Source organism: Phalacrocorax carbo, chromosome 14 (assembly GCF_963921805.1).
Source record: "Phalacrocorax carbo chromosome 14, bPhaCar2.1, whole genome shotgun sequence".
NCBI lineage: Eukaryota > Metazoa > Chordata > Aves > Suliformes > Phalacrocoracidae > Phalacrocorax > Phalacrocorax carbo.
The window spans coordinates 3,637,685-3,664,549 of record NC_087526.1 but is presented as its reverse complement, the minus strand read 5'-3'; the positions used below and the strand labels follow the sequence as shown (position 1 = coordinate 3,664,549).

At 40.8% G+C, this 26,865-nt stretch overlaps 2 protein-coding genes across 4 annotated transcripts; both read right to left on the bottom strand.

Annotated features, from left to right (window-relative positions):
- Positions 1 to 148: 148 nt before the first annotated feature.
- Positions 149 to 9,396, bottom strand: RAE1 (ribonucleic acid export 1). Of its 3 annotated transcripts, XM_064465288.1 has the most exons (13): positions 9,290 to 9,396; positions 8,626 to 8,722; positions 8,372 to 8,476; positions 6,958 to 7,050; positions 6,445 to 6,531; positions 5,389 to 5,475; positions 5,052 to 5,123; positions 4,373 to 4,480; positions 3,924 to 4,030; positions 3,757 to 3,832; positions 3,052 to 3,246; positions 1,411 to 1,496; positions 149 to 951 (listed from the first exon to the last, which is right to left on the bottom strand). In XM_064465288.1, coding segments are annotated over exons 2-13 (1,107 nt in total). In that variant the 5' UTR covers positions 8,716 to 8,722; positions 9,290 to 9,396; the 3' UTR covers positions 149 to 950. The 3 variants fall into 3 exon arrangements, with proteins under 3 accessions (XP_064321358.1, XP_064321356.1, XP_064321357.1); XM_064465286.1 differs by having other exon boundaries at positions 149 to 1,496; XM_064465287.1 differs by having other exon boundaries at positions 149 to 1,496; positions 9,268 to 9,353.
- A 2,567-nt stretch (positions 9,397 to 11,963) lies between these two features.
- SPO11 (SPO11 initiator of meiotic double strand breaks) lies at positions 11,964 to 26,695 on the bottom strand. The gene is made up of 13 exons (XM_064465132.1): positions 26,590 to 26,695; positions 23,963 to 24,076; positions 20,878 to 20,966; positions 20,204 to 20,270; positions 19,881 to 19,989; positions 19,186 to 19,272; positions 17,430 to 17,466; positions 17,098 to 17,207; positions 16,076 to 16,175; positions 14,745 to 14,782; positions 13,088 to 13,164; positions 12,785 to 12,896; positions 11,964 to 12,096 (listed from the first exon to the last, which is right to left on the bottom strand). Exons 1-13 carry the CDS (start codon positions 26,685 to 26,687, stop codon positions 11,977 to 11,979), a joined length of 1,158 nt encoding a protein of 385 aa, XP_064321202.1. The 5' UTR covers positions 26,688 to 26,695; the 3' UTR covers positions 11,964 to 11,976.
- Positions 26,696 to 26,865: the final 170 nt, after the last annotated feature.

Here is a 26,865-nt window from a genome sequence, read left to right as displayed (position 1 = left end):
CTCGCTGGTGGGGTGGGGTGAGGGGCAGGAAAGGCCTTGGCTCTGGGTCAGCAGCACTGTTTCCAGCACTAATCCAAACAACAGCCCTGTATGAGCTACTGTGAAGAAAATTAACTCTATCCCAGCTAAAACCAGCACAAATATAAAAAAGCATTTAGTAAAAATTTTATTTGAAACATTGCATGAATCCATAACCATAAGTGTTACAACATACAGTTTTACAGAGACTTTGTACAATATGACAGGCATTTCTATACATGCGACCTCCCGATTTTATTTAGTCATTATCAAACAAACAATAGTTAAAAGGAATAAGCCTCAACTTCTAAAAAGAAAACTTTGGCATGAATACAACTGGCTAGTGAAAAGTAAACAGTGGTAGATTCAAGTCAGAAAGAGACCCACTTGTTTTGCTTCACAGCATTTTTGATCAGGATGAAACTCACCAGCACTATTTTCTAGTTAATACAAAAATGAGTACTTTTTTTTCAGTCCAGAAACCCGTTAAGGGACAAAAACCATGTTAAGAGAGATGCAAACGAACCAACTTTTAACTCTAGAAGGTGTCAGTTTTAAAGCAGTTTAGGCCACGAGTACTTTGCACACATTCGTTTGGTCAAGAACAAAAGAAAGAAAGCCTGTAACGGTTTGCTCGTGTGACTGAACTATATATCGCTTGGCACAACTGACAATTTCTCCTTTGGACTAGAATAAGCGTGAGTATCGTTGGCTCAAAAGTCGTGTCCATTGCTGGAGCGCAAAGAGAAAAAACTAGAGTACAACTTGCACTGTGCCCATCTTCTGTCTCCAGTTCCTGTCACTGCTGTTGGCCACTGACTTACCTACCAAGTTCATCCAAAGAATGAGGGAAAACAATTTGCAAGGCTTTTCTTCCTGGCATACAGTAGATAATATTTCCATTTTAAAAACCAGAAAGCAATGAAAGAACCCCTGAAAAATAAGTAATAACAAGCCTCCTTTGAGAAGAATTACTTGCAATTCTTCAAGTATTTACAAAAAATACAGTATTTATACAACTTCTCCAGAACTACTATAGTGAACATATTTTAATGTAGTACTAATAAAATAAACCCATGGGTACAAATGGTTGCACTTCTAAGCAGGAATTTCTAACCCAGATTAAGGTTTTGCTGCAATTTCATTATTGCTGCGGAACAGACAGTGGTTAAGTCACATGAATACTAGCCTCTCTTTCTTATACACATAGGAAATAACGTTCTCCAGCAAATCAGAACACATTTAATGTAATTTTTACAGTTCCTGCTAAATGTTAGCGATCCAAAGTTGACCGAACCGTGGTGCGATAGGGCACAGATGGCAGGAGAGCAGTGGAGTAGAGGCAGGAATGGCAGGAAATAGTAGAGTAACGCAAGTCAGGCTCATACTCACTACTTCTTATTCCTAGGCTTTAACTCTTCTGCTGCATTTCGCAGAAAAATGTAGTTTTTCTTTTGTGGATTATAAAATTCATGACCCTAAAATGAAAAATCAGCTGCATTTACTCTCTTCGAAGAAGAAATATCGGCACTACCTTAAAACGTAACAATATGAATTTTCCATTAGTTTGATTTATTACGATTGAAGCTTTAAGACCAGATATTGGACGACGCTGGTGGATTGGAAACAGCTTACTCTAACAAGTACAGACAAGAACGGTGCGTATAAAGTAAAATTTAAGGGACATTCATCCATTTCTAAGGTATAAATAACTTAGTCATAAAAAACCCCACATATCTTTAAGCTCTACTTTATATATTTGTAAAGGTGTCGTTCTAGGCAGAGAAGAAACTAAGACTTTAATGGCCACCCAGTTTCACTTATATTTTCTATCTTTCGAACGAAATAAGGTTCCAAAGGTTCCCTTGCTTCCAAAGTGAAGCCCAAGTTCTACAGGCAACTGCAAAAATACCTGCTCCCCAACTGCAGATGCAAACATCCTATTTTGCATATTGACTTTATCTGCATACACATCACCAACGCAATACGCAAGTATTCAAATCAAGGAGAGTAAATGCTAATAAAGCTATTAAAGGCCAACGCACAACTTGAAGGTTACCAGCTCCGCTTGCGAGAAATGGTTCAGGAAAGGAAATTCAGCATCTACTGGTTTTACTACTTAATATTGGTTTACAGATTTGAAGGACACCTCGGCACATACCTACCGCTGCAGCCCACCCAAGCATTGAGAACGGAAGAATTCATCTGCCCTTGCATCGAACAAAGTTATCTTACTTTGGGCAGCATCCAGGAGACTAGACACCATGCAGTAAATTAAGATTTTGCTTGCTTTGTGGCATGCAGTCAAGTTCATCTGTGTGATTTCTGCGTTTCAGTCAAAACCACATGGAATGTTATCCTCAAATTTGAAAGTGTTAGTTATAAAAGGAAAGTAATAGTTTTAATGGAAGTTGCCATTCCATTAAAATCAGCTCCATTCCAACCTTGCTACCCCCTTCTTAAACTATTAAGAAGCACCGATTCTCCATGCGCTACAGCTCGTCTGCGATTCTCTTGCATCTACAGGATTTACTGTTGAGTCAAGTTTGGAAGAGAAATACATAAACAAGCGCCACCAGCAAGCTGCACTGAATGGTACTGGAGATTTAGCACAGGGCATTCGAAGACTGGTTTAAGCGCTTATAACCACAGTCACAGCTTTTTTTGAAGTGAATCTGCAGAAGAAGCGGAGATGTGTATTTCAAAGGGAAATGCGGGAACCTGTTAGGGTGCCACACTGGCCCGTGGCACTCCGCACAGCAGGATGCGCGTGAGCAACCAGAGTAACTTCTGAGTCACGTAATTTACATTTTGCTCACCCACACCGGCCAAATAGCATTGTTCAGCAATCTTATATTGAAACCCAAAGAACACACTACTTCAGCGTTCAATTTCATCAGATGTCTAAAACGACCATTGTGAGTTCTCTTGCATGCCTGTGAAATCAGGAGGACTCAGACAAAGAACAGTGGAAGCCTTGGATAGTCTTGGTTGTCAACTGCAAGCATGAGTACAAGTCTAAACCTTTCTTACCTTTGACCAATCGTAACTGGAAGCATATGCAAATATATTGCCATTATGGTTGAAACAACAAGCAGATATCGGCTGGTCAAGTTGCTCTGATGTTTTTAGCTTCGTTCGTGCGTCTTTATCCCAAAAGCTAAATCTACCATCAGATCCTACTGTTGCAAGGGTACCATGGACAGGGTGGAACGCTATCCCATTCACCTGCAGCATCATAAAATACACTGTGTAAAACACCACACATGGGAACCCGCAACACACACGCTGAATCCTGAGAGAGTAAATACACAGGAAAGATTTTTTTCAACTAGATCTAGTTCTTTTTTTAAAATGTTTCCAGGTATGTTCTCTGGAAAAACCAAAAAACCCAAAAAAACCCCCACTGAAGCATCATCTTTTTTGTAGTACCTACAAATTCAATGCATAATCCCATTACCTAAATATATTAAGTATTGCTCAATATCAGCAAACTTAACAAGCCTCATCTCCACCAAGATGATTTAATGAATGCTTGATCTGGTGCTTGTTATAAGAGAAGTACAAAAATTTGTCTTTCCTCTTAACGTATGACTATGAGTGGTCTTTAAACATACATCTTCTATAACTTTAGGCAAGATAAAATGTTGAGAGGAACAAACAATTCAAAGCCAGTTCTACATCAGGCGTGTATAATGCCCTGTATAAATGATCTAGTGGTATATGCTGAATACTTACAGCATAGATATCCTGAGGTGCTGATGTGTTTGTTCCATTGGAGCGATGACATTTAAAAGTGAAATTATCTTTTGCACTGGGGGGGGAGAAAAACCAAAAAACTCTTTTCACTTTCCTCATTGTAAACTGAGCAATAAATAAAGGATGCTTTATTAAATGATACTTACGGATTTGGGGGGTTGATATAATGAATAGCTACTCTTCCTTCAATACTTCCAAGGGCAAATCCAGTAGGTTTGTTCACTTTGTCTTTAAAAATAGCAACACAGCGATGCTAAATTTGAGAAAGATACAGAGGATTTTAGACAGAGGCCTGAGGGCCAGATTCTGTGAATGCTTTCTGTTTTCCACGGGAACACAAAACATCACGTACATCCATGCAAAGAAAAGCAAAACCCCAAACAAGGTCAAGAGAGAAGTCTCTTCTTCTATTGAGAGCTGGGGCCACTTCTAAATCCTTATGAAGATCAACAATAGGTCAATGGCAAACCAGGACATGTGCCATACCAAGATCAAGTACTTGGGTTTTGAAACACTCTTGTTTTTACCAAGAAATGGCAAGCCCAGAATTTCAATTACCTGTATAAATACACTTATAATAAATATAATCATTTACCTGGTGTTTAAGAGGAGATTCTATTCTTCTAAATTCAGAAGGCTGATTCTCTAACTGATAAACTATCAAACCCCTTTCTGCAGTGGCCACAGCAGCCATAGGATGAACCTGGATAAGGTTGTAAAATAGGTTGGAAAAGAGACACTGGTGTTAATAGCGTGGCAGAGAATTTTATTTATTATTTCGCAGAAATCCCTGAAGAAGTTAAAGGAATTGGACTGTTTTCGGGGTGGGGGTGGGGGGAGAAGGAGGGGAAAGGGAAGAAGAACAAAGTCGATGTGTAGACACATCTTCAGGCAAAACAAATCAGTTCTTCCCTGCCATTGAGAAATTAAACATACCAAAACCTTCCAATTATTAGCTGACCCTTCCCTATGTGAACTGCAATAGCGGTAATGCAAACTCATCCAGAAACAAGGGCAGGTCAGTCCTAGTGCTGATTTGGTTTTGTGATGTTCCAAGGATACTAAGCAAGTTTTGAATGACACAAATACCTGTCTTCCAGAGCCTGATTAAGAAGATCAATTTATGTTTTATTGCTAAAATCACAGAGATACTATTCTATGATTCTACACTAAGTCAGTATTTAGCGCTAACCTACAGAAGCCTCAAAGACTGCCAGTTTATTGACACTCCCAGTCATCTACCCGACGCTACTTTGCCGTCTATCATGGCTTACCACATCTGCACAGTAACATCTTTCAGGGAGCTGCAGTGTCATCATAGGTGTTGGTGAACGGGTATCCCAGAACTGGTGGAAACAGAGAAATGAACAAACTTACGCTTGGAGTTGAGGAGACACCATTTAAATTGCTTCAGTGAAGAGAATACAATCGGTACCAAGTTGTTTCATTCTTGCCTACAGTCAGAATACTGCAACTCCCTGAACTGAGGCTATTCCGTTAATCTTTGTTTTTTACAAACAAAAGGGCTTTTTGTATTAGTGTTTAATAAAATATTTTCATACGCAGATTTCCAGCACGCCTGCTGTCCATTTGCTCAGGTAAAAATCATACCTTCAAAGTTTTATCCCAGCTTCCTGTCATCACACAGCTATAATTTGGTGCTTTAATCCAATGGATGGTCTTCACAGGAGCATCATGCTGAAGAAAAGAAGGACAAACACACATACATTTACTAAGATTAACAGTTCACATTTCTTGATTAAGCTTTTCATAATTTTGTATGCATTTATACTTTTTATCCATTGAAGAAAAGTGACTATTGCAGTCAAGCAGGTAGAATAAAGGTTGGTCATGACCTTATTGAGTTGTTTAGTGCCGTAAAATCACCCACATAAGAAAAAAAAAAAAAAAGAGTTCCTGACACAAAGAACTACAATCAAGTGACCCTGTATAGGAAGATGGTCACAACAGAAACACAAGTTATGAACAGCAGGACGTTCTACTTATTTATAAAGGACATTATCCATCATGCTAAAAATCAACACTTTAATATAGTATATTATTTATTATAAACTAAGATAAAAACCAGTTTCTAACAAGAGCTACAGAAGAAAGGCCTATGTTAATTACAACAACAAGATTTTCAAATCAACACTGAGAATCTGAATTTTATCACCTCAAATAAGATACAAGAAGCCACCACTAAAAGGACTAGCTCTCTTCTTAAGTTATACTACCAGTAACTCATTTTGGTCACCATAACCACATATTCTATGAATAAACATCCACTTCTAAACTGAGAATGTAAGTTATAATCCCTGTTACTGCTGCAGCAGAAAGCTGGCATTTGGGAAAGTGAATTCAATGATTTCTTACCCCCACCCCCCCTAAAGGCAGCAGGGCAACTTAGTGAGATCACAGCAGCAAGGGAAAGGGCGCTCTCAAAAACAGAGGAAACAGCTGCACAGGTCATTCCAATCACTTTGATTGCAGGTCTCCCTATTCACGTGCACTTCATTATCACAAAAATATGAAAGGCAGCCTAGAACGTCTTCTTCACCTAGCAGCATCTACTTCAGAAGCACTAAACATTAGCTTAATTTGCTAATAAAAAATGGAACAGGAAAAAAAAAAAACCACCTAACAGCTTGGGGCTTGCTTACTTACTTGTGCAATCTGTATAGCTTGATTACTGTTGAGATCCCACATTTTGGCAGTTTTATCACAGGAAGCAGTAAATACTTTACTCCCATCCTAAAAAACAAGAATAAGGCTAAGAAATTAAATAGCTCTATTATGCAGTGACAGTTTTCTAACAGATAAGTCTTATTCTCTTGCAGTAATAGCGTAACATAAATGTAACATATGCAGGGACTGCGAGACAAAGAAGAAACATAAAAAGGAAACTTATTTATGACTGCATGCCTTAAAAGAGAAAGCTGTACTAGCTATCATCTAGGTTTAAATACATTCCTACTTTTAAACTCACTTATACCCTTCTTATGCCCATGTTAGTCTTACCTATTAGGACATGCTTAGCACATATTCACAGTAACAGAAATCTATCCAATAATCACAGGCTGTATGTACATGTAGCATTTGTGTCTGTCTGGAAACCTCATGCAAATTTATTTAGGATCTTGGTAAAAATTCTTTGTTTATTTTTAAATAGGAACATACATCACTCCAGCAGCCATCCAGTACGGGCCCTGTGTGCATCTGCTGAGCCTTCGGAATTGTCTGTCCGTTATCTTGAACTTCCCAGCAGCGAACCTGCAACAGAAGCGTGTAAACACAGTAGCAGTTAGGACCTTAGAAGACTTCTCTTCCTGAAGATCTCAGCCTTAGTTTATTCCAACAAAAAGTACAATTGTAAACACTAAGCTTTTTTCAGAACTAATGAAACCGTATTTTATCTTATTATGCTGTTTTTATCTGTACAGCCACAACTCAGCCCCACAAGTTCAACCCCACCTCAAAGGTACCTTGCAATCACTCACTGCTCTCCTGGAGAACCCTTAACGGCCAGCTAGGAAGAAGCTGCCTGCTGCAGGCTACAGAACAGTCAAAAAAACGTGCTCACGTTTGTCTTCCCCTCACTGTTTGTGTCAGTTGGGATCTCACCTTCCCATCCAAACAAACGTCAGTAAGTTTGTAGGAAGGTAATCTTTTTGGAGACTACACTGTCAAACTGGATGACTCACCATGGTGCTCGTGGCACTTTCACTGGGCAAAGCAGAACGATGTCAGCCTAACTGTATATGAAAATTAAGCTAAAAACCAAACAAGGCGGAAGAAGAAAAATCAAAGTAATAAAAATCTAACAGTGAAAGCACCGTCTGCACATTCTGAGCTGAAGCTTAAAACACGCAGGCAGAGGAATGACTTATCTGAAGATTACAACTGAGCTTCCCGGTTGAAGCAGCGCAGCTATGTCAAACTTAGTGCCTTGGCACCTGTCGTGGTTCAGCCCCAGTCAGCAACTAAACACCCCGCAGCCGCTCGCTCACTACCCCCTCCGCGGGATGGGGGAGAGAATCAGAAGAGCAAAAGCAAGAAAACTTGTGGGTTGAGATAAGAACAGTTTAATAATTGAAATAAAATAACAATAATAATGATTACGGTAATGATAATAACAACAATAATGATAATTGCTGCCTGCCTCCCCTGGCCAGCTCCTCCCAGTTAACATACTGGGCATGATGTTACATGATATGGAATATCCCTTTGGCCGGTTTGAATCTGCTCTCTTGGCTGTGCCTCCTCCCCTCCCGGCTTCTTGTGCCCCTGGCAGAGTATGGGAAGCTCGAAAAGTCCTTGACTAGTACATGCACTATCCAACAACAACTAAAACATTGGTGTGTTATCAACAATGTTTTCATACTAATTCCAAAGCACAGCACTACGCCAGCTGCAGTGAAGAAAACTAACTCTATCCCAGCTAAAACCACAACAGCACCAGACACAAATTCTGCAGTTCTGCAAAGAGGAATATTTTCAGGTGCACTGGCACAAGTTCTTAGGACTGCATTTGGCAGCTTAGGCACCAACACTCCCACTTTATTCATCTGTAGGTCTGGTCATAAGTACTTACATCATTTGCCCATGACCCTGCAATGAGGAAATTACCCGGCAATGTTGGCGGACTAAATGCTAAACAAGATATGCTGTCGTCAGGTGGAGATGTTACTTCAATATCCTATAAAGGACAGAAGACAAAACAACATCAGATGCCACATTTGAGCGCCGTGCACAGAGACCCTATTACTTCTATCTGGTGGGTCAGGAGGTCCTGCTGCGACACATTAAAACACAGCAGACGAACAGTGGCTCCCACGGGACACGTACCTTCATTGGATTATGGTTATCTGCAGTCGTACTGCCAAACATGCTGGTACCTCCAGTACCGAACCCCGATGTTGACCCGAACAGACTCATCCTTGCCCTGCAAAGGAGGAAAAGGCTTACTGAGACCTGCAAGGCGCTCGGGCATCCCTAGTGTGTCTCACCGCAGCCGCTGCGCCTACGCACCCCTCACCCCGCCTGGGAGGCACCCAGGCGTATAAAAAGATACGAAATTGAAAAAGAAGTCACATTTCTCGTTGCAGTGGGATCTCTGACGTTTCCCCCTCGGCCACCCCGCCACCGCCGTCAGGGACCCCTCTCTGGTCGCCACCCGGAGACAGATGACCCCCCCAGCCCCTTCATCCTCCACCCGGACGGCGGGGAGGCACGGCACCCCGGGGAGGCAGGCACGGCGCCCGGAGGTGTCCCCCCGCCCCGGCACACAGCCCAGCCTCCCCACTCTGCCTACATCCCGCCCGGCGGGGCGGCCGGGACGCCGGGCAGGCGACGACGCGCCATTTCGCGGGGGTACCCCTTCCCCGCCGGCAGAACCGCCGCGGGGAGCGGCCGTTCGGGAGGCGGGGGACGTTGGAGCGGGGCCGAGGGTGGCCGCTAGGGGAACGCGGGGCAGGGGCCGGCGCTTACCCGCCCTCCCTCGCTCCCTCACCCGTGTGGCGGGCCCGCTCCGGCCCGCGGCCTCCAACGACGCGGCCCTGCGGCTGAGGCGGCGGCGGCGCGGGGCAGGCCACGTCCCTCTGCGCAGGCGCCGCGGCCGGCGGGGCGGTGGCAGCGCCTGCGCCATGGCCGGGCAGGGCGGGGAGGGGCAGGCGCGGTCGCGGGGTGCTGGGGGGGGGCCCCGCTGGGGTGCGCCCTGGCGCTGCCGCTAAGGGAAGGGAGAAGCAATTCGTTTTGTTTCCCTGCGCCGTGAGAAGCACGGCATCCTCCTAGAGAAGCTGGCGGGTCATGGCTTGGGCAGGTGTACTCTTCGCTGGGTAAAACACTGGCTGCTGGCCGAGCCCAGAGTTGTGGCAAACGGATCTAAATCCAGTTGGCAGCTGGTCATAAGCGGGGTTCCTGAGGGCTCAGTATAGTTTAATACCTTTATCAGTGATGTGGATGAGGGGATCAAGTGCACCCTCAGTTTGCAGATGACACCAAGCTGGGCAGGAGCGTTGATCTGCTCAAGGGTAGGAAGGCTCTGCAGAGGGACCTGGACAGACTGGATGGATGAGACAAGGCCAGTTGTGTGAGGTTTAACAAGGCCAAGTGCCGGGTCCTGCATTTGGGTCACACCAACCCCAGGCAACGCTCCAGGCCTGGGGCAGAGGGGCTGGGAAGTGCCCGGCGGAGAAGGCCCTGGGGGTGCTGGCTGACAGCCGGCTGGGCATGAGCCAGCAGTGCCCGGGTGGCCAAGGAGGCCACCAGCCCCCGGGCTTGTGTCAGCACTGGTGTGGCCAGCAGGAGCTGGGCAGGGATGGGGCCCCTGTGCTCGGCACTGGGGAGGCCCCACCTCGAATGCTGGGCTCAGGTTTGGGCCCCTCGGGACAAGAAGGGCCTTGAGGGGCTGGAGCGTGTCCAGAGAAGGGCAGCGGGGCTGGGGCAGGGTCTGGAGCACAAGTGTGCTGGGGGGCGGCTGGGGGAGCTGGGGGGGTTTAGCCTGGAGAAGGGGAGGCTGAGGGGAGCCCTTCTCGCTCTCTGCAACTGCCTGAGAGGGGCTGGAGTGAGGGGGGGGTCGGTCTCTGCTCCCAAGTAATGAGCGATAGGACAAGAGGAAATGGCCTCAAGCTGCATCAGGGGAGGTTTAGATTGGAGATTAGGAAAAATGTGTTCACTGCAAGAGTGGTCAGGCCCTGGCACAGGCTGCCCGGAGAGATGGGGGAATCACCATCCCTGGGGTGTTCAAAAACTGTGTAGACGTGACACTTGGGGACATGGTTTAGGAGGCCTGGGGGTGTTGCGTTGATGGTTAGACTTGATGATCCTAGAGGTCTTCTCCAACCATAATGATTCTATGATTCTACGTTTCTACTCCATGATGTTTGTAGCACCATAGTAGACATTGCAAATAAGGTGGGTTTTTGAACGATGGCTGAGGAGATGAAGTGGTCAGAGGGGTCAAACAACATTCGGCTCCCTGTGGGTGTTGCAGTGGCACTAAATACAATTCCTGCAGCCTGGGGAAACTTCCCCTGTTTAAATTCAAATGGTCTTAACGCTACTCCCAAGTATTTCAGAAACTCAGGAAAATAAAGCCTCCCTTAAGGCCAGACACAGCCACGTTCTCTGCCTGTGAACTCCAGGCAGGCTGTGTGTCAATCTGACCCTCCTGCGGTAACACCTACCCCACCGCCCTGACACCTGCTGATGGAACGGCCTCGTGCTCCTCCTGGATCCAGATTGCTTGTGCACTGGGACACTAGAAATTACTAGTAGGTAGTCACACTGCTACTGTGCAGTAAAAAAAAAGGAATTTTAATTTAATTCCTTGAATTCAATACAGGTAGAACAGTAGTTAAAAAAAAAAAAAAACAAAACCACAATGGGACAACTCTACTGAAAATAGTATCTGCAAATTCCATGGTGATGACAGTATAGAACAATTTTGGAAGTATTTTCTATGCAGTCAGTTTGGTTTCCTGACATAAAATTTATTTCATGCTTTAATAACCACAGTTTCCTGCTCCTTTTTACTGTTTTCGTGTTGACTAAATAAAGAAAACAAACACGGGATTCTGTTATGATGTGCATCGCTAACAGGATTGTTTATTAAATTCTCAGTCACATCTGCTTGCTCGTTCATTGACGCCAGCTAGGAGCGTGGCTGCTGGGACACGTATAGCTGCTTGAGATAGGCAGGAGTGCAGAGTTATCTCTGGCTTTTCGGTCTGAATTTACAGCGAGCACAAAATGCCACAATGCTGTGCATAAAACAATTTCCAAAAGGAGGCACGTGCCATCAACTGTTAACAGAGCCTTTCGCTCTCTTCAACAACAAAAAAGCGGGTAATGCATCATCTTGTGCTTTAAGACAGAAGGCAAAGCAATTCCTTGATACATTTTTGAACTTAACATTTTCTGGCCAGAAAAAAACGTATCTCATTTTCTTTTTATGTACGTACCGGTGCATTTGGCATTGCCACAGTGCAGAAGGCACAGAATGGAAGCAACACTATTCTGTAAAAGAATAGTAATTTCTCATACGGTTTGAAAGAGGAAAAAGAGGTAATGATAATCTAGATACTGTGGTAAAGAAACCTAACAAGAAGCTGAAGCATACTCCTCTGTCTCTGCATTTTTTCTGAGAGCAGCCAACAAAATAATACCAAGAAAAACAAGCCATTTGCAAACAAGCATTCATAGCCATCCCCCAAACTGCAGTTTGTTTGGTAGATACACTCTGGAAAGGTAATCTGATGAAAGAGAAGTTAAAACTTGAATTTCAGCCTTCAGTTTAGATGCCGCCATGATTTCCAGCTAAAAGAAGAACAAATTAGTGTGTGATGGTGGAGCAGCCTGATCCGGGGTCAGGTAGTTATTTACGTAAGAATTACACTGGTTGGATGCACGTGGAGAACTGTGAAGTTAGTATTATCGGAAATGGTGCTGCAAAGTCCCCGTCACTGAGCTGAGACCCGTTTTACTCTATGTTTGTGTGTTCCCTGGTGTGTACCTCACGGTAACACAAACCATTTATGAGATAAGCATGAACAGGAAGGAGAAGGTACACACATACCTCTCCTTCCTTTCAAACCGTTTCACACCATGTACACCTGAATTGAGAGAGATGGTTTAAAAACTACAGGTGAGATTGGAGGTCTAGTACTGAGTAGCTAACTGCTGTGAGCGTTCCCCTGCTTGTAAAGGCGTAACATATGCTGTAGTATTTTGGAAAGCAGTAAAATCCCACGTACAGCGTACGACCATCAGATGACTAATGGCAGGAAAGCTTAAATTGCTACCGGTTCTGGCCTGTGAGCCACGGAGGCCCTCTGATTCAGAGAGATGGGGGGGCACAGGCTCTCCTAATCTTGCCTTTTAGGGCTGCAAAACCTTCCTGTTTGTGCTGTAAAAAGGGTTTGTCATTGTAAAGAGGAACAGGATTGCAGGGGTAGGATTTGGCCTGTGGGGAGCGAGAAATAGGAAGCAACGGGTTTATACATACTTCTTTTTTCCACAGTGGCTGACAAGCAATGTAAGGCCTCTTTTGTATACTTGCTAACTTATTTTGATCTTGCTTTGTAAATGGAATCAGGGCATCTTTGCGTATATTTAATCTGAAAAGAAAATGAAGTTGTTAAATTTTCTCATATACTTAAATATTTATTCCAACTTATTTCTTTATACTAAGCCAAAATGATATATGAAAAGAATACTGGATCAGTTGTCGTTTTGTGCATTAATCAGATTGCATTTCCTGTCTATGAAACAGAAGAATACTTCCATTCCTTTCGGGGAAATAACTAACCTCTTGAGATCAGATGGAAGGAGACCAAGCCACTTTATAGATGGAACGGTGAGATGATGGGCCTCAAAAGACATTGACTAAAACAAGAAAGGTCAACTATAACATTCAGTGACTTTTAGTTTAAATTATTTGAGACGTATGCCTTCCAAGGCCATGGTCGGATTTTATTACAGAGGTATTTTCACTATGAGGATGGTGTAGGAGAAAATAGTGCAACTGAAGCTTGCCACGTCCCCCTGCTGGAAACCGCTCCTTCCCAAAGACTTGCACCCTTCAGACTGTGACAGATTCTAGGCTTGTCCAATTCAGGCTGGCCTAGTCTGGATCATTTTGTTTTGTTTTTCATAGCCAATATGAGTCTGATTGCCAAAAAAAGAACATTAAGCCAGGATGAGCAATGACAATAAAGTCTGGAAATTTCTGATTTTTTCTGCTGGAAAGTACCACATCGTATAAAAAGAGCCCAAACAAAGGTTCACCTGGCTCAGTACCGTGGCTACAGTGAATATTTCAGGGAAAAGTATCAAACCAATTAAGCAATTAGTGCTGCTTCTCCAAACACTCCCCATACTCCCAGTGGTTTGTGACTCCAACTTTCTGAGCCAGAAGCAGCGATGGTGTAATACTTGCTTTTGTCAGGTTGCTTTTAGAATCAACGAAAGCTTTTGTCATCTACAGCACCCTACAGCAAAGTATCACAGTTAAGTTACATGTTGTATACAGGAATACTTCCACTGTTTGTAAGGAGCTTGACATGTTCTAGTTTCATTTCATACACCTGTCACTCTGTAATGGAACAAAATAAACTTTCAAAGGCACCTGCCAGTTTAATTTAATCCTGGATGACGGTGTTTTATCAGTTTACACACCTGCGTAGGAGAGCTGAAAGCATGACAGCTCACCTGAAAACCTGGGGAGTTCTGTCTCCCTGGATGTCCTTGAGGCGTACGTTATGGCATATATTTGAACTCTGACATCATCGATGTCTGACAGTTTTCTGAAGTTTGGTTTTGTTTTGTTTTGTTTTGAACTTTCTCCATTTAACTTTCTCCATTGCTTTACTGAACTGCTCGCCCACCGGCTCCTGCCCTCTGCCTTCGCCTTAGTCTACCTGCCTTCCAGATTGTCCTGTACCTCAACTTCTAGCAGTGTAATATAATAATGCCTCCTTGTTCCCCTTGCCTCTTCCACTACATGTGTTCCACGCTAACGCATGTATCCATAAGCGAATTCTCACACCAAAACAAAATCTTTACCAACATAACACGATTTTGAGGAGAGTCACCCATCTCACAAGTTTTCTCCTCCTCCTCCTCCCAAGGTCCCTCCAGCCTTCGTTTCTCTTCTAAGGCAGAGACAAAGCAAAATGGAGAACACTCTCCTGTTTGGACGTCCTGAAAACTGCCTGTGCAGTAGGGAAAAACTGAAATACAGGTAAATGAAACACCTGTCATTGTTATCCAGTTTCTTTTTGTTGCAGGGAGGAGCCATTTCTGCAGATACCCAAGGCCTAAACACTGTGTCTCTGTGCTGAAACAACAGCACAAAGGAAAGGCAGTAACGATTCTAACACAGGCTGTAACACTTCAGCTGTAACATTCCAGCTTCAGGGCTTGTCTACAAAAGAGTATATTTGAAGTGGAAAAATTGTACTCACCAGAGATCCGTATTTGTAGATGCACATTATTTCTACACCTAGGTTGCAGAATAGCAAATGTCAAGTGTCTGTTTGTCTGCACACTGGACATGTTTAAGAAGGCTGCATTAAGAATTCAATTTTATGGCATAACAGTTATGGCTTTGGGATTAGTGAGGCTCTTTATGGTTTACAGTTATTTTTAGAGTACGTCAAAATAATCAGAATTTAAGCACAATATGTCACCTTTATCTAAAATGTTTCATGCTGTCTGCACATAGTCATTTCAAAACCAAGGATAATCAGCTTTCACACCTCATCCAACATCTGCCACAAAAAGTGTCTGTCTTTATCCTGTGCAGTCTGTATCTCTTCATTGCTTTGAGAGGCTGCTTCTCATTTTGCAGTAATCTCCCTAATTTCAGGTGGTATCAGCATAGATACATAAGAGATTTCCTACATTTTGTGTATGTGAATTGAGATTCTGAATTCAAAGGCATAACACACTCACATGAAATGAGGGAAATTTCAGACCTGCCACTGATGTAACAGAACAGCACGTCCAGAAAGCGACGGCCTCGTTTTAGGATTAGCTTCATTCCTGCTGGCATCAGACTTGTAAGTTCTAACTTTCACTACTGTAAGCTATTGACATGAGGGATGAATTTTTAGTATAAGTGTATGTGAACTACTTTAAAAAGAATAAAAGACTCATCTTGCTCAGATGTACTATTTTTGTCATGTCTGTCTGGCCTAAGGTTTGTAACATAGTTAGAAATCTTGCTTTATACCAAACTGAGCAACATTTACAAAAGTTCCTGTTATTTCCTTTTATTTTACAAAAGGAACGGTAGAGCCAACAGCTGGGATTCTTGACAGAGCAACATCTTCAACGGTATTGAACTCTGTAAAGCTACAGCTAGGACCTCCTGAGACTCTCAGAAGCAGTCAGGTGCCTAACTGCCATTAAAATCAGGGGAATCATGCAATGGATCATAAAATTCCATTATCCTTGTCCTGCTTTTTAGGCCTACAGGTACTTTCCATATCTAGCTCTATTCTAAGCTACGAATTCTGTAAAAAAATGTTTTTCAGGTACAAGTAAGATTCTTATCAGTACGTCAAAGCACAACAAATCATCACAGAGGGTAAGAGAACATTCAATGGGGATGTAAAGCCAGTGCTGATGTTTCAGTTAAACTCCTTCCATACTCCTGGATATATTCTGCATAAATCAGGAACCTTCTGATTGCGTTGGATCTAAGCTCCGAGTACCTTCCCATAAGAGTGAGAAAAGACATTCTAAATAAATTTTGCTTTCCTTTTATGTCACTGAACTGCTACAGATTTACCATGTGGATCTGCATCCATAAGGGTGAAAATAGGAATTTGAAAAGTATCCCACAGCTTTCTGACCAGAAGTCGTGTATTAAGATCCGGTACGCCTCTTCCCTAAGGAAATAAAATAAAAGCAGATAGTTTTAAATTAATTAAAACAACATCTGGCTCCTTATGTGTTTACATTTGTCATTTAAAAGCAAGCAAACAAACAAGATGCTGGCAGAAATATTTCTCCAGCAGCTATTTTGCAGGGCAGGTTGTACGTATGCTCCTATTTTGGCTCTGTAAGGAGGGAAGGAGGACCAGGCTGGGGAGCAGCACAGCAGACGACCAGGATCACAGACACTGCAGACATATCGTACATTCCTCTATTTAAGGAGTTCATTTGTAAAGCCTGGGTGTCGATGTATAGATGTACCCTGGTATCGGTATCAGCTGGTGCGAAAAGGGCACTTTTTTCTTCTGAAAAATATTTGTGGCACTAATGAAACAATATAAGACAAGCTCTTGCGCTGACTGACTATAACAGGACAGCATGCTGCGGAGCATAAAGGCGTCTCTCTCTTCGGTATGGGGAATGGGTTTTCCTCTTTGTGGGCCAAATTTGTCCCAGAACAAGTAGGTACGCATATTCTGTTTCAGCATTCCTATTAATTCTCCAGGCTCCACAGCTCTTTCAGTACAATCCAAAATCAACCAATTCTGTTTCATCTGGGTTTGCTAAACCTAGGATCCTGAAGGACAAAAGGTTACTCAGCAGTTAAGCCTTTCTGAGAGCAAGTGGGGCAGCTACTTTGCAGCAGCACATGAAGCTGATAATTTACCAAGCTCTAAGGAGATGTTTGGAGGAAATAAGTCTTTAGATTGTGTGTTTTGTATTTCTACCAGGGTAATAAAATTAAAAAAAAAAATTAGACATGTTTCGTTTTAATTTTGTTATTGTCTTTTGACCCAGTTTGAGCACTACTACAATGCTAAGGTACCATTTAAATTCTTACATCCAGCTAGGTGATATGAAGTGTAAGATGCGTACCGTGATCATTATACAGGGGGACAATTTATTGCAGAAATCGTCATCCAGGAGTCTCTGAAAAGTTGCATCTTTTTCTACAATTAACATGAATTTGGCATGTGAGATTAAATCTTTTCTGTTAAGGCTTGCTGCATGTAAAATGACCCATCACACCAATCAATTAAAACTAAATGCTCTAAAATACCTGTTCTGGAGCCAAAAGCAGTGTTCATGACTCAATTTCAGAGCCAACAAGCAAAGAAAAAATTACCAGAACATTGTTTAACTTGGAATATTCTTTGTTTTTACTTTATTTTTTCAGTCCACAATGAGACTTCTTGCTCAAAGGATACTTCTAATTCCTTGAACATTAGATGGCACAGTGACTGCCTAAAACAACAGAAATGAGATGAATCATTTTAAATAGAGAAAATGATACATTTTAAAATAACAACATTAGGTAATGAAGGACACAATTACATCCTGAAACAGCCATTCATCTTCTATATACAAGATCAATCATGACATTTTCATCTCTCCGTAAGGGTATTCAACCATTCATATCCTGCCCTCCTATATAGTTGTGCAGGAGTCCTCCTGTCATAACAAGATGCTTTTCAAAAATGTTTCTGCTACTGTCACAGAAGATTGTTCATCAGATGGGCATTACAGAGATAACAGTGTCCTGATTAATTTTTTTATCTGTCTTAGCCAGAAAAAAAGTCAACTTAGTGTGAAGATTGCAAATTGAATACAGGCTTAAAACATCCTTTTTGGAAGTCCATTAAATCCTTTCTTTTACTAACCTATAACCTGATTTGATAACTATTTTGGAGCAACAAGTTTAAGACATAGTAACGTTTACTTTACATCTCATATTAGGATTGGCTCAATCTGGCAAGCATATGGATGAGAAAACAGGAACTGGAGGAACATCTTGGCAAAAGAGTGTGTATATATTGAAGTGTGTGGTCTGTTTTTACATCTGACTGCTAAATCACCTCCAGTGCCAGGGTGGAACAACTCAACAAATAAAAATATGAGGAGCTGTAGAAGAGCATTAATAACTGGGGTCTTTACGCTCTGCTTAAAAACAAAGCATAGTAGGCAGCTAAGGTTATCTTTCCATTTTGAAATTACTGACTTAGGCTTACAATGAACACATTTTCCAGGAAATCATGACAACAGTCATCAAGTCTGAGTTCTGTTCCTGCGTTCATATTCTGCATGGCTAGAGGAAATCTTTTGGGACTAGATTAGTTGAAGCTCATCTCCTCAAATCACTTTTGGCTCTTCACTCTTATGAAGCATCTATCCAGTTCAGTGCCGCCTTTGATAAAATTAGTTGACAATACAAGCCCTTCTCATCACAGAATGTTAGTGGTTGGAAGGGAACTCTGGAGATCATCTTGTCCAACGCCCCGATCAGACTCTGAATCACAAAATGTCTGTGATTCCTGTATAAGTGATAATCCTGAGACCAAACAGCCTGATATTATATACCTTTGGTTGGGCACATGAAGACAATCTCCATTCCTATGGGGTATCGTCATTAAACTTCTGTAAATGAGAACATAACTTGGGTGCAGAAAGAGCTTTCTAGTTCTAGAGGCTCAATTCAGTCTCTCATCTGTGCTGCTGCTACTGGAGGAGTCTGCCCAGTGTGGTAGAAGCAGCTCACTGAGGACCACAGGACTATGTTAACTCATGCTGTAAGACTTGTTTTCTTACTCTGCCAGAAATTAATCTATTGTGACAGAAACAAAGTGTGCTTAGAGTGCTCGGGATTCTTTGGTTCAGAGCACTTATTGACAGAACGTAGCAATATAAAGTGTAAGGTATACGCCTTCCTCTGCAAGGCTCCTGTGGTAGAAGGTAGTGCTAAAAACCATATCCAAAGGATATATTCCTGGTGAGTATATAGCTGAGCTTCAGCATTGCAATACAGTTGAGCAGTGCTTTTTCTCCCTCTTTTTTCATCCAAGTTGTAATGTCTCAATTTGTCACAAGCACAGGTCTGTATAATAAATGTATACAGTAACCCGAGCTACAAGTGCAAGGATGCCATGCGAAGGTAGATGCTATGAATTACTACTTTATAACACCTACCGTTGCACCACAGGTACAATTCACTTTTGTACCATCTTCCTCAGTGTAACTTAAATTACCAGCAACAAAACCTTTAGTTGAAGACAGCTGAAAAAACATAATAAGTTGCAGGCAGTAAATTGGAAATACATGCTGTTATGTTACTATATTGCACAAGCAAAGCAAGAAACTTCTGAAAAGAATTCTGGCTGGTAATAAGCAATTATTGACTGCCATCAACCTTTAAACACTAAGCAGTGTTGTCATCATGGATATAAAGGCACACTAACAATAAATAATGTTAACTGTGTTTATAGATACAAAGGAATTCTTGTAAGGCATGAGACAAAGTACCTTCAAAAGGCTGTTACATCTCTGACCTTTAAATTTTCATTGGGCCCCAAGTCAGCAAATCATTTGGGTACGAACTGCTGAACAGATGCCTGGCACTCTGAAGTTTAGGTAATAGCAAAAGGCCCTGTGATTTTACCTGGCAGCTCGTCCCAAACTCTTTGGAGCAAGAAAACTGAATTTTCGCTGAAGAAAGACATCTTTGGAGAGCTGTGATAAACCATAATTAGGTTTCATTTGCACACATGACACTCACTATTTTAACTACTCCTTTCCTACTGATAACTTTTCTTTGTATTTCAGCTTTCAGTTCAATCTATGTGATTCGGAAATAATGATGAAAGACATTCATAATAAGCACTTACTATGTGTAGACTTCTCCGTGGTATCTTAAGCATGCAAGAAATGTCATTGATTATATTGTCCACAACACTTTGGCTACCAAACAGTTGTGTATCTGAATAATAGATATCTCTATCAAGACAAAATATTGTATTTGTAATTATAATACTGAAACAACTGTAGGCTAGTGAGAATTTTGTAGAGGGCATGGATAATCAGCTCAACCTAAAGCATTTTACGTGTAGGAAACCATTATCCTAAATGTTTGCACCCTACCAGCTGTTTTTCACAATAACATTCTTAAAATACAACTTTTTTGTGAAATTACAGAAATGTAGTGTGTTACCTTTTAGTTGCATAAGTATTGCTCTGCACCATCTTATAGATCATAGATAATATTTTGAGTATCAGAGCTGAAAAGATACATTTTAAAAAATAATTTATCCATTTCCAGAAATGCACATACAATAATTTGTCTTTATATTGACCCATATTTTTTTCTCATAAAATAGAACTCTGAGACATATGCTTTAATGTGCTGTGAAAATACAGAGAGACTGTACTAATCAATAGACTCAATGATTTCTAGCATAATTAGAAAAAAATATGATAGAGTTAAGTGAGGGAATGTATGCCCTTGCGTCCAGGCCAAGAAATTAAATGACTGAGTTAGAAAAACAAATTAGCATATTGTCCATATTCCAAGATTCCTTTACTACCTAGCTTTGAGAAGAAGGGTGATGTTTTTACATGAAGACCTTCTGAATATGCCTTCAGCTGATATTCATTCAGGGAGGGTAGAAACTCTAAGACAGCTGTATTAATTTCACTGTCACTCACTATAATTTAATAAAGAAAAGCCAAAAGGCTGGTCAGAGTATCAGGTTATATTAGCCATACACTTCTAAATCACAGTGCGTCATTTTTCTTTTCTTTTTTCTTTTTTTTTTTTTTTAACAAAGCTTTGAACTAAAATACAAGAAAACCCAATAATTCTGCTTTTAGACTTTTTTAACTTACCAAATTTTGGAGCTGACCTAGGGCAGTCACTTCTTATTCGTTTTGTAGTACAACGTGGTATCATCTGCAGGCCCACAGAATCTTTAAACCTGATATATTGCAAACAAACACAATAAAACTGTAAACTTATTGAATATATGTAAATTGCTCTCTGCAAGGTAATTCAGACTCAGACCCCTTTCATATAATCAAATATGCGAGGGCTATTTTCAGGCTCCAAAGAGAAACCATCAGCTGGGGTGGAGCTGGAGTGGCTGAAGGAAAAAGGCAGGCAGCAGTCATCACCTGCCAGAACGACCCGTTCAAAACCTTACTGAGCTGCCCCTGATCTGATCGTTGGCTTCACAACATGAAAGTTTCTCAAGAAGATACTTCAAGAGTAAATTTAAGCCTAAAATACGTTTCCAGCAAAAGTAGAGACAAAATATCGTATATGCATTTGTAACTGTTAATATGTCAGCATCTATTATTATTTAGCACAAAAACAAAGGAATAACCAACACAGGAAAAAATGTGAATCATTATTGGAATACAAATCAAGTCTGACACAGTGACTTACTGACATGGAGTGTATGAAAAAGTGTTATTATTTCATATTACAATAATATTATCTGATTTACGCCCTTAAATTATTATCAGATCAACCCAATTATATTCCATTGTTAACTTTTGGAAACAAAAATGTGGTCCATCCTATTTCCTAAACAATTGTTTAATCTAAACGAGCTCCACCATTTCGTGTTTCACCATTTCATGTCTGAAGGTGCACAACTCACCAAAAGAACCGGTTATTTTCTTAATGACACTTCATTATTTTAGTTAAAATTATTTTAGTGCCTTATGATATGCCAGTCCTGTCTTTAAAGCATCCTTTTTCATTTCAGAGTTTTTTATGCGCTTTTAAAAATTATTGGCGGCAAAATGGGCATAATATTATCTAAAACCACGTAATGTTTCTAAATTTCTTTGTCAGAGGTTTTGCTCCAGGCATCCTTTGGGTGGCAGAACACACCACGCTGCACGCATGCACAGTGACAGCAATGAGGAACAGCGCAGCATCTGCCTGCCAGCTTTACAGGAACTTCCTTGCCTTTGTGCTGCAACATGTAAAAGATATTTGTGGGTTTCTTTTCCATGCTCCCTACATTGTAACTGCACGGGAGGAAACCAGTAATCAAAGCTTTGCTGGGATAGGGTTAAAGACGGGACGCTCCTTTCGGGAACCAGTGTGCTGAAGGGCCTGATCCATGGGGCTCCCACAGATACGTCATAAAGGCAACTGCAAACTGGCATTAGGTCGGACACCAGCAATTCTTCCTAGGACTGCCTTTGCCCCAGCAGAGCAGTTTTCTATAAAATCATCTTTTCACTAATGGGAAATTTAGTCTTGGGGTTTTTTTCTTTGTGTTTGGGGGTTTTTTTTGAAAGCTACAGCTGGACAATGGAAACTGGTTGTACAGCTTTAAGGCTGGCATTCTCACTGCTCAACATCATTCTCAGGTAAATACCGCTCTGGGCATCTACAAATGTTTACAAGGAACATTTCAAACATGGAATCATTCTTTTGTCCTACTAGTTCCTGCCCAGCAGATTCCAGCTGTGTAGGTTAGGTATGAAAAGGCCACCTAAAAAAGGAAAAGAAATGCCCCACTGACAATATTTTCTTCCATTCTTATTACATTTTGGCATTCTGTTTTTATTCTTATTTGTCCATTTATTTTCATTTTAGTTTTCTTAAACTGCTGTATTAAAGTGGGTTGTAGGTCACTATTCAACGGAAATGCCTATCTGAGATTTACATTTCTCCACCATAAATAATAGTTCAGCTTTTTAAAATGTGATTGATGAGTCTTATTTTTAACATACTGTGATGTTAACTTGTTTTAATTTGAACGTTCTTCCCCCCCAATGTGCTCTGATGGCAAATAACATCTCACATTTGTTTTTCTAGCCTGGAATGCCATTTCCGCAAAGATTGCCAAAAATTGCAAAACCTTGTTACAGTATTTTAATTTTACAGACATACGAGTGAAACATTTTTGTCAAACTATCAAGGCACAAACCATTAAATTCCCTGGAACATACAAGGCTGTCAGTTAACTGATTACCTTCAGGCCCCTCAGGTTTTTTGACTGACAGAAATTTATTGTTCTCATTAAACAAGTATCCCACCAAAGTGTTACGCGTGGAAGGTTTGCTGTGCTTTCTCAACCTCAAATGTTTGTAATGTGTCTGCTTACAAGCACCCCTGCAATCTTATCAACCTGAATATCCTTTAACCCCCGACGTCCAAAGCTATTACAGGGCAAAAAATGGATTTGTGTCTTCCTTCACCCTTTTGCGTCTGGATTATAGAAAGCAATTAATCTCTCAGTTTCAGGTATTTTCAGTTTAAATGGGCTCCCTGGGAAAATACTGTTGCACAAGCAACTTCTACAAATCACAAAGCGTGTTATAAAGGAGGACAGGTTGCTTTTTCTCTGATCCTGTCTAGATAAGCTGGCATGAGATCTGGAATGTAGGTAACATACTAGAAACTTGGTTTGCTTTATTTGGCTGGTAATGAACTGAGGCAAGAAATACATCAGGAAGAGGCAAAATGCATCTTCTCTGAAGAGCAAAAAGATAAGTTTATTACTATCATTTTAAGAAATAAGATACCATGGAGAAAAGCAGAGAAAAGGAAAAGAGGAAGCACAGAAAAGGCATTGGAGGATGAAATTGCTGGTAACTCTTTCCAGCCAAAAGCAGACTTTTTCCACTCTCACACAGCTTATCATTTCTAGTTTCTACTGCTTCCAGAAAATGACTGTTTATAGGACCTCCCTTTTCCTTCTAACCCCCATTACAGTAGTTTTACATTCCCCTTTATGCTATGGTGTGCTGTTACTTAATGCATGATGCCTGTTCATGCAGAGCGGTTACTAAGTATTTCTCCATTACTTTTTAAGAAGTCAAATTATTTATTGATTCTAATACTTATAGAATTATGTAACATTAACTTTTCTGGAAGTTTCATAATCAAGTTTATATTTGTGGCATTTATATTAATATAAGGCAGGACTTTAAAATATGTAATACTTACTCTATATTCCTCCAATCTGATCTGTTAACCACTGTGAGAACAGGTGCTTTTTTTTGGGCTAAGCTTTCAAATACACCTTGAATAACATTTTCTATTGCTTCAAGAACTTCAGAACTGAAACAAAGAAAAATAATGATACAGTTCATGTGATAAAATCTAACTGTACTTTGAGTTTTGATCATCTATCCCCACTCCTACAAAAATCATGTAATCCAAAACTGCTTCAAGGATATATTTGTTTCAGAAATGTGGAGGAATTCTTTTGTTTTTTCATTTTGTTTTGTTCTGTTTCCCTAAAATCTTTGACTTTCCATTCCAGATGCATAACTGAGGACACAATTAAAAGTACATTTCTATTCAATCCTGAAACCATCAAATTTTTTCACCAGCTGAACTTTTAGACCAACTGGCTGGTTTGTGACTAATGATTAATGTTTTACTATAAATGATGTAATATTGGCTTTGGCTATGATTTGGGCTAAATTGTTTCTAAGTGCTGTAAATTTAAAAAATGTTCAAGAGTACAAATACTTCCTGTTGTACCATTGCATGTTAACCTTTTGATCTGCTGCCCTGAACAAACTGTTAAGGTTTTTAATTATATCGAAGGCTTAGTCTCAACAGATGCGCTATGAAAAGAATAAAATCTGTATCTTTCACATAAAAAGACAAAGTAACCTTGCAGCAGATCCCTTACAGCAAAACTGTAGGCTGGTTTGAGTGTTATGACAGATGCTTTTTATTTTCATAAGCAAACTGACTCCAACATTTCAGCTGTCCTTAAAATTACAAGTGTACTACATACCATCATAAGTTTAGGTAGGAATGAAACGAATAGACAAAACTTATTTTAGCTCAAAGTTTTCTCAGCAAAGTCCAATTTTGTCATTAAGTAATACGCTAAGAAAAGATGAGTCAATACCAGGGCACACCACACAAAAAGAATTAACCCACTGTTACAAAATCAGCAAGAATGGTTTCTAAAACCTCGCTATGAGTCTCCTCAAACAATAACAAAGTGACATTAAAGCACTCTCCTATCAGCTGAATATGCTGCTTTTGTTTTGTAGCTCAGCTTCTACTTACTCCTCATTCTCCTAAAACTAGATTACTAGATTTTGAAAACAATTTCTGGAAAGTATTAACCTTTTATTTTAAAATGTTAGTTGTAGTAGTGTCTGTATAAAAAACCCCTACTAGTATTACTAACATTTTTGTCCAATAATATTAAACCATTCAATGATGCAAGATTTTTTGTTGTTGTTCAGATGAATAAATTTGGACACAAAGGGACTAATGGCTTTCCAAAGGTGAAACAGTGCAGCATTTGCAGTGCTGGTAACACAAGAAGGCCTGGTCATGCAGCCAGTATGTAAATTAATTTTCTACTGTATAATGGCTTCATAATCAAGTCCAAGATTCCCTAACTTTCTGACTCATAGTCTCTTCCTCCTAATTAAAAATCCTACATCTCACTGCCATATCCAAAACAGAAATTCTAGTAAGCAGAGAGGAAATGGTTAGCTGGTGAGCTAAATGTCTAATGCAGCAAATGGTGAAAGAGGTAAGCAAAGCCGACCATGGTGCATACCTCCAACATAACAAAAATTAGAGTGTTGAAGACAATAAAAATATGTATGGGCAGATGGATGAAAGAACAGATAGGTAGATAGGAAATCTAAACCATGTCATTGCTTTGATATTCATTTTACTTATTCATTTGGTTCTCTCCACTGTAACTGTCTAATATTCCAGATGTACTTCAAAGCTTGCTGCAGAATTTCAAAGTCCAGGTTTCTGTTCCAATCCCAGTTTCCTGATTTACTGGCCAACAGAAATTGTAAATGTGGCAAAATAGGAGGAAAAGGACAGCAATTCTCTGTGTATCCCCTGCTGATATTCTGTCTCCTTTTGCAGAGATTAACTGAATATTAATAAGCAAACATACGATACTGGCCAAGTATGCCTACTTAAAATTCACTCTGGTTTAGTTAACAGTGAAATCTGAGCAGAGAAGGGGTAGGCACTGTGTATCTCACAGGGTTTGCCTGATCATTTCTAACATGTTGCAGCATGAGTAGATACTTGTTTCTGTATAGCACAAGAAATGATCTTCAACATTAGTAGCATAAAAGGTTAATATTATAGCACCTTTTTGCAAGAAAACAATATAAATACACAAGAGAAACAGTTACAAATAAAAATCTGCAATGTAATAGACCAACACACTCCAAACCCATGAGGCTCCCATACCCTGCCACAAAGACTAAGAACTCTCCAAGTCGTCATTATTATTATTATTCTTTTCCTTTTAAAAAACTTCTAAGATGCTTCCAGTCTGTTCTAGCCTCTGAGGCTGATACACTGTGTATGGAAAGTGTCTTTAAAAAAATGACAAGAGTTTTTTGTTAGTGAAATTCAGTATGTTTGTTTTGTCACGGTTTTCGGTATTTCTGTCTGTACCTACAGACTTTTTGGAGAGGTCTGAGGGAAGGAGATGTGGTTTGCAGTATGAGAGCCCCATCTCCCCTGTGTTTTTGTAGGGAAGTATGTTTTTCACTTTTGCGCTACCTACTTAGGCATTACCATGGAAAGAGAGTATGGGTGCTATATTTCACATCTTTTACCTAGGGACGTGGCTCTCATGACCAGACAGACTTGTTTCCCTGAAGCTGGCCATGTTCCGAGTTCCCACTTCAGTGGAACGCACACTGCGGTCCTCCATGACGGGTGGTGCAGTCCAATCCCACTTCTCTGGAAGGGATGAAGCCATGTTAAAGAGAGGCAAAAGAGACTACCAAAGAAATTAGAAAAGGCTATTCTGCATGCTGGACTTAAAACTCATGATCTGAGGTCAAACCATAGGGTCAGAGAGAAAAAGCAGAAAATTTTTGTGGAAACCA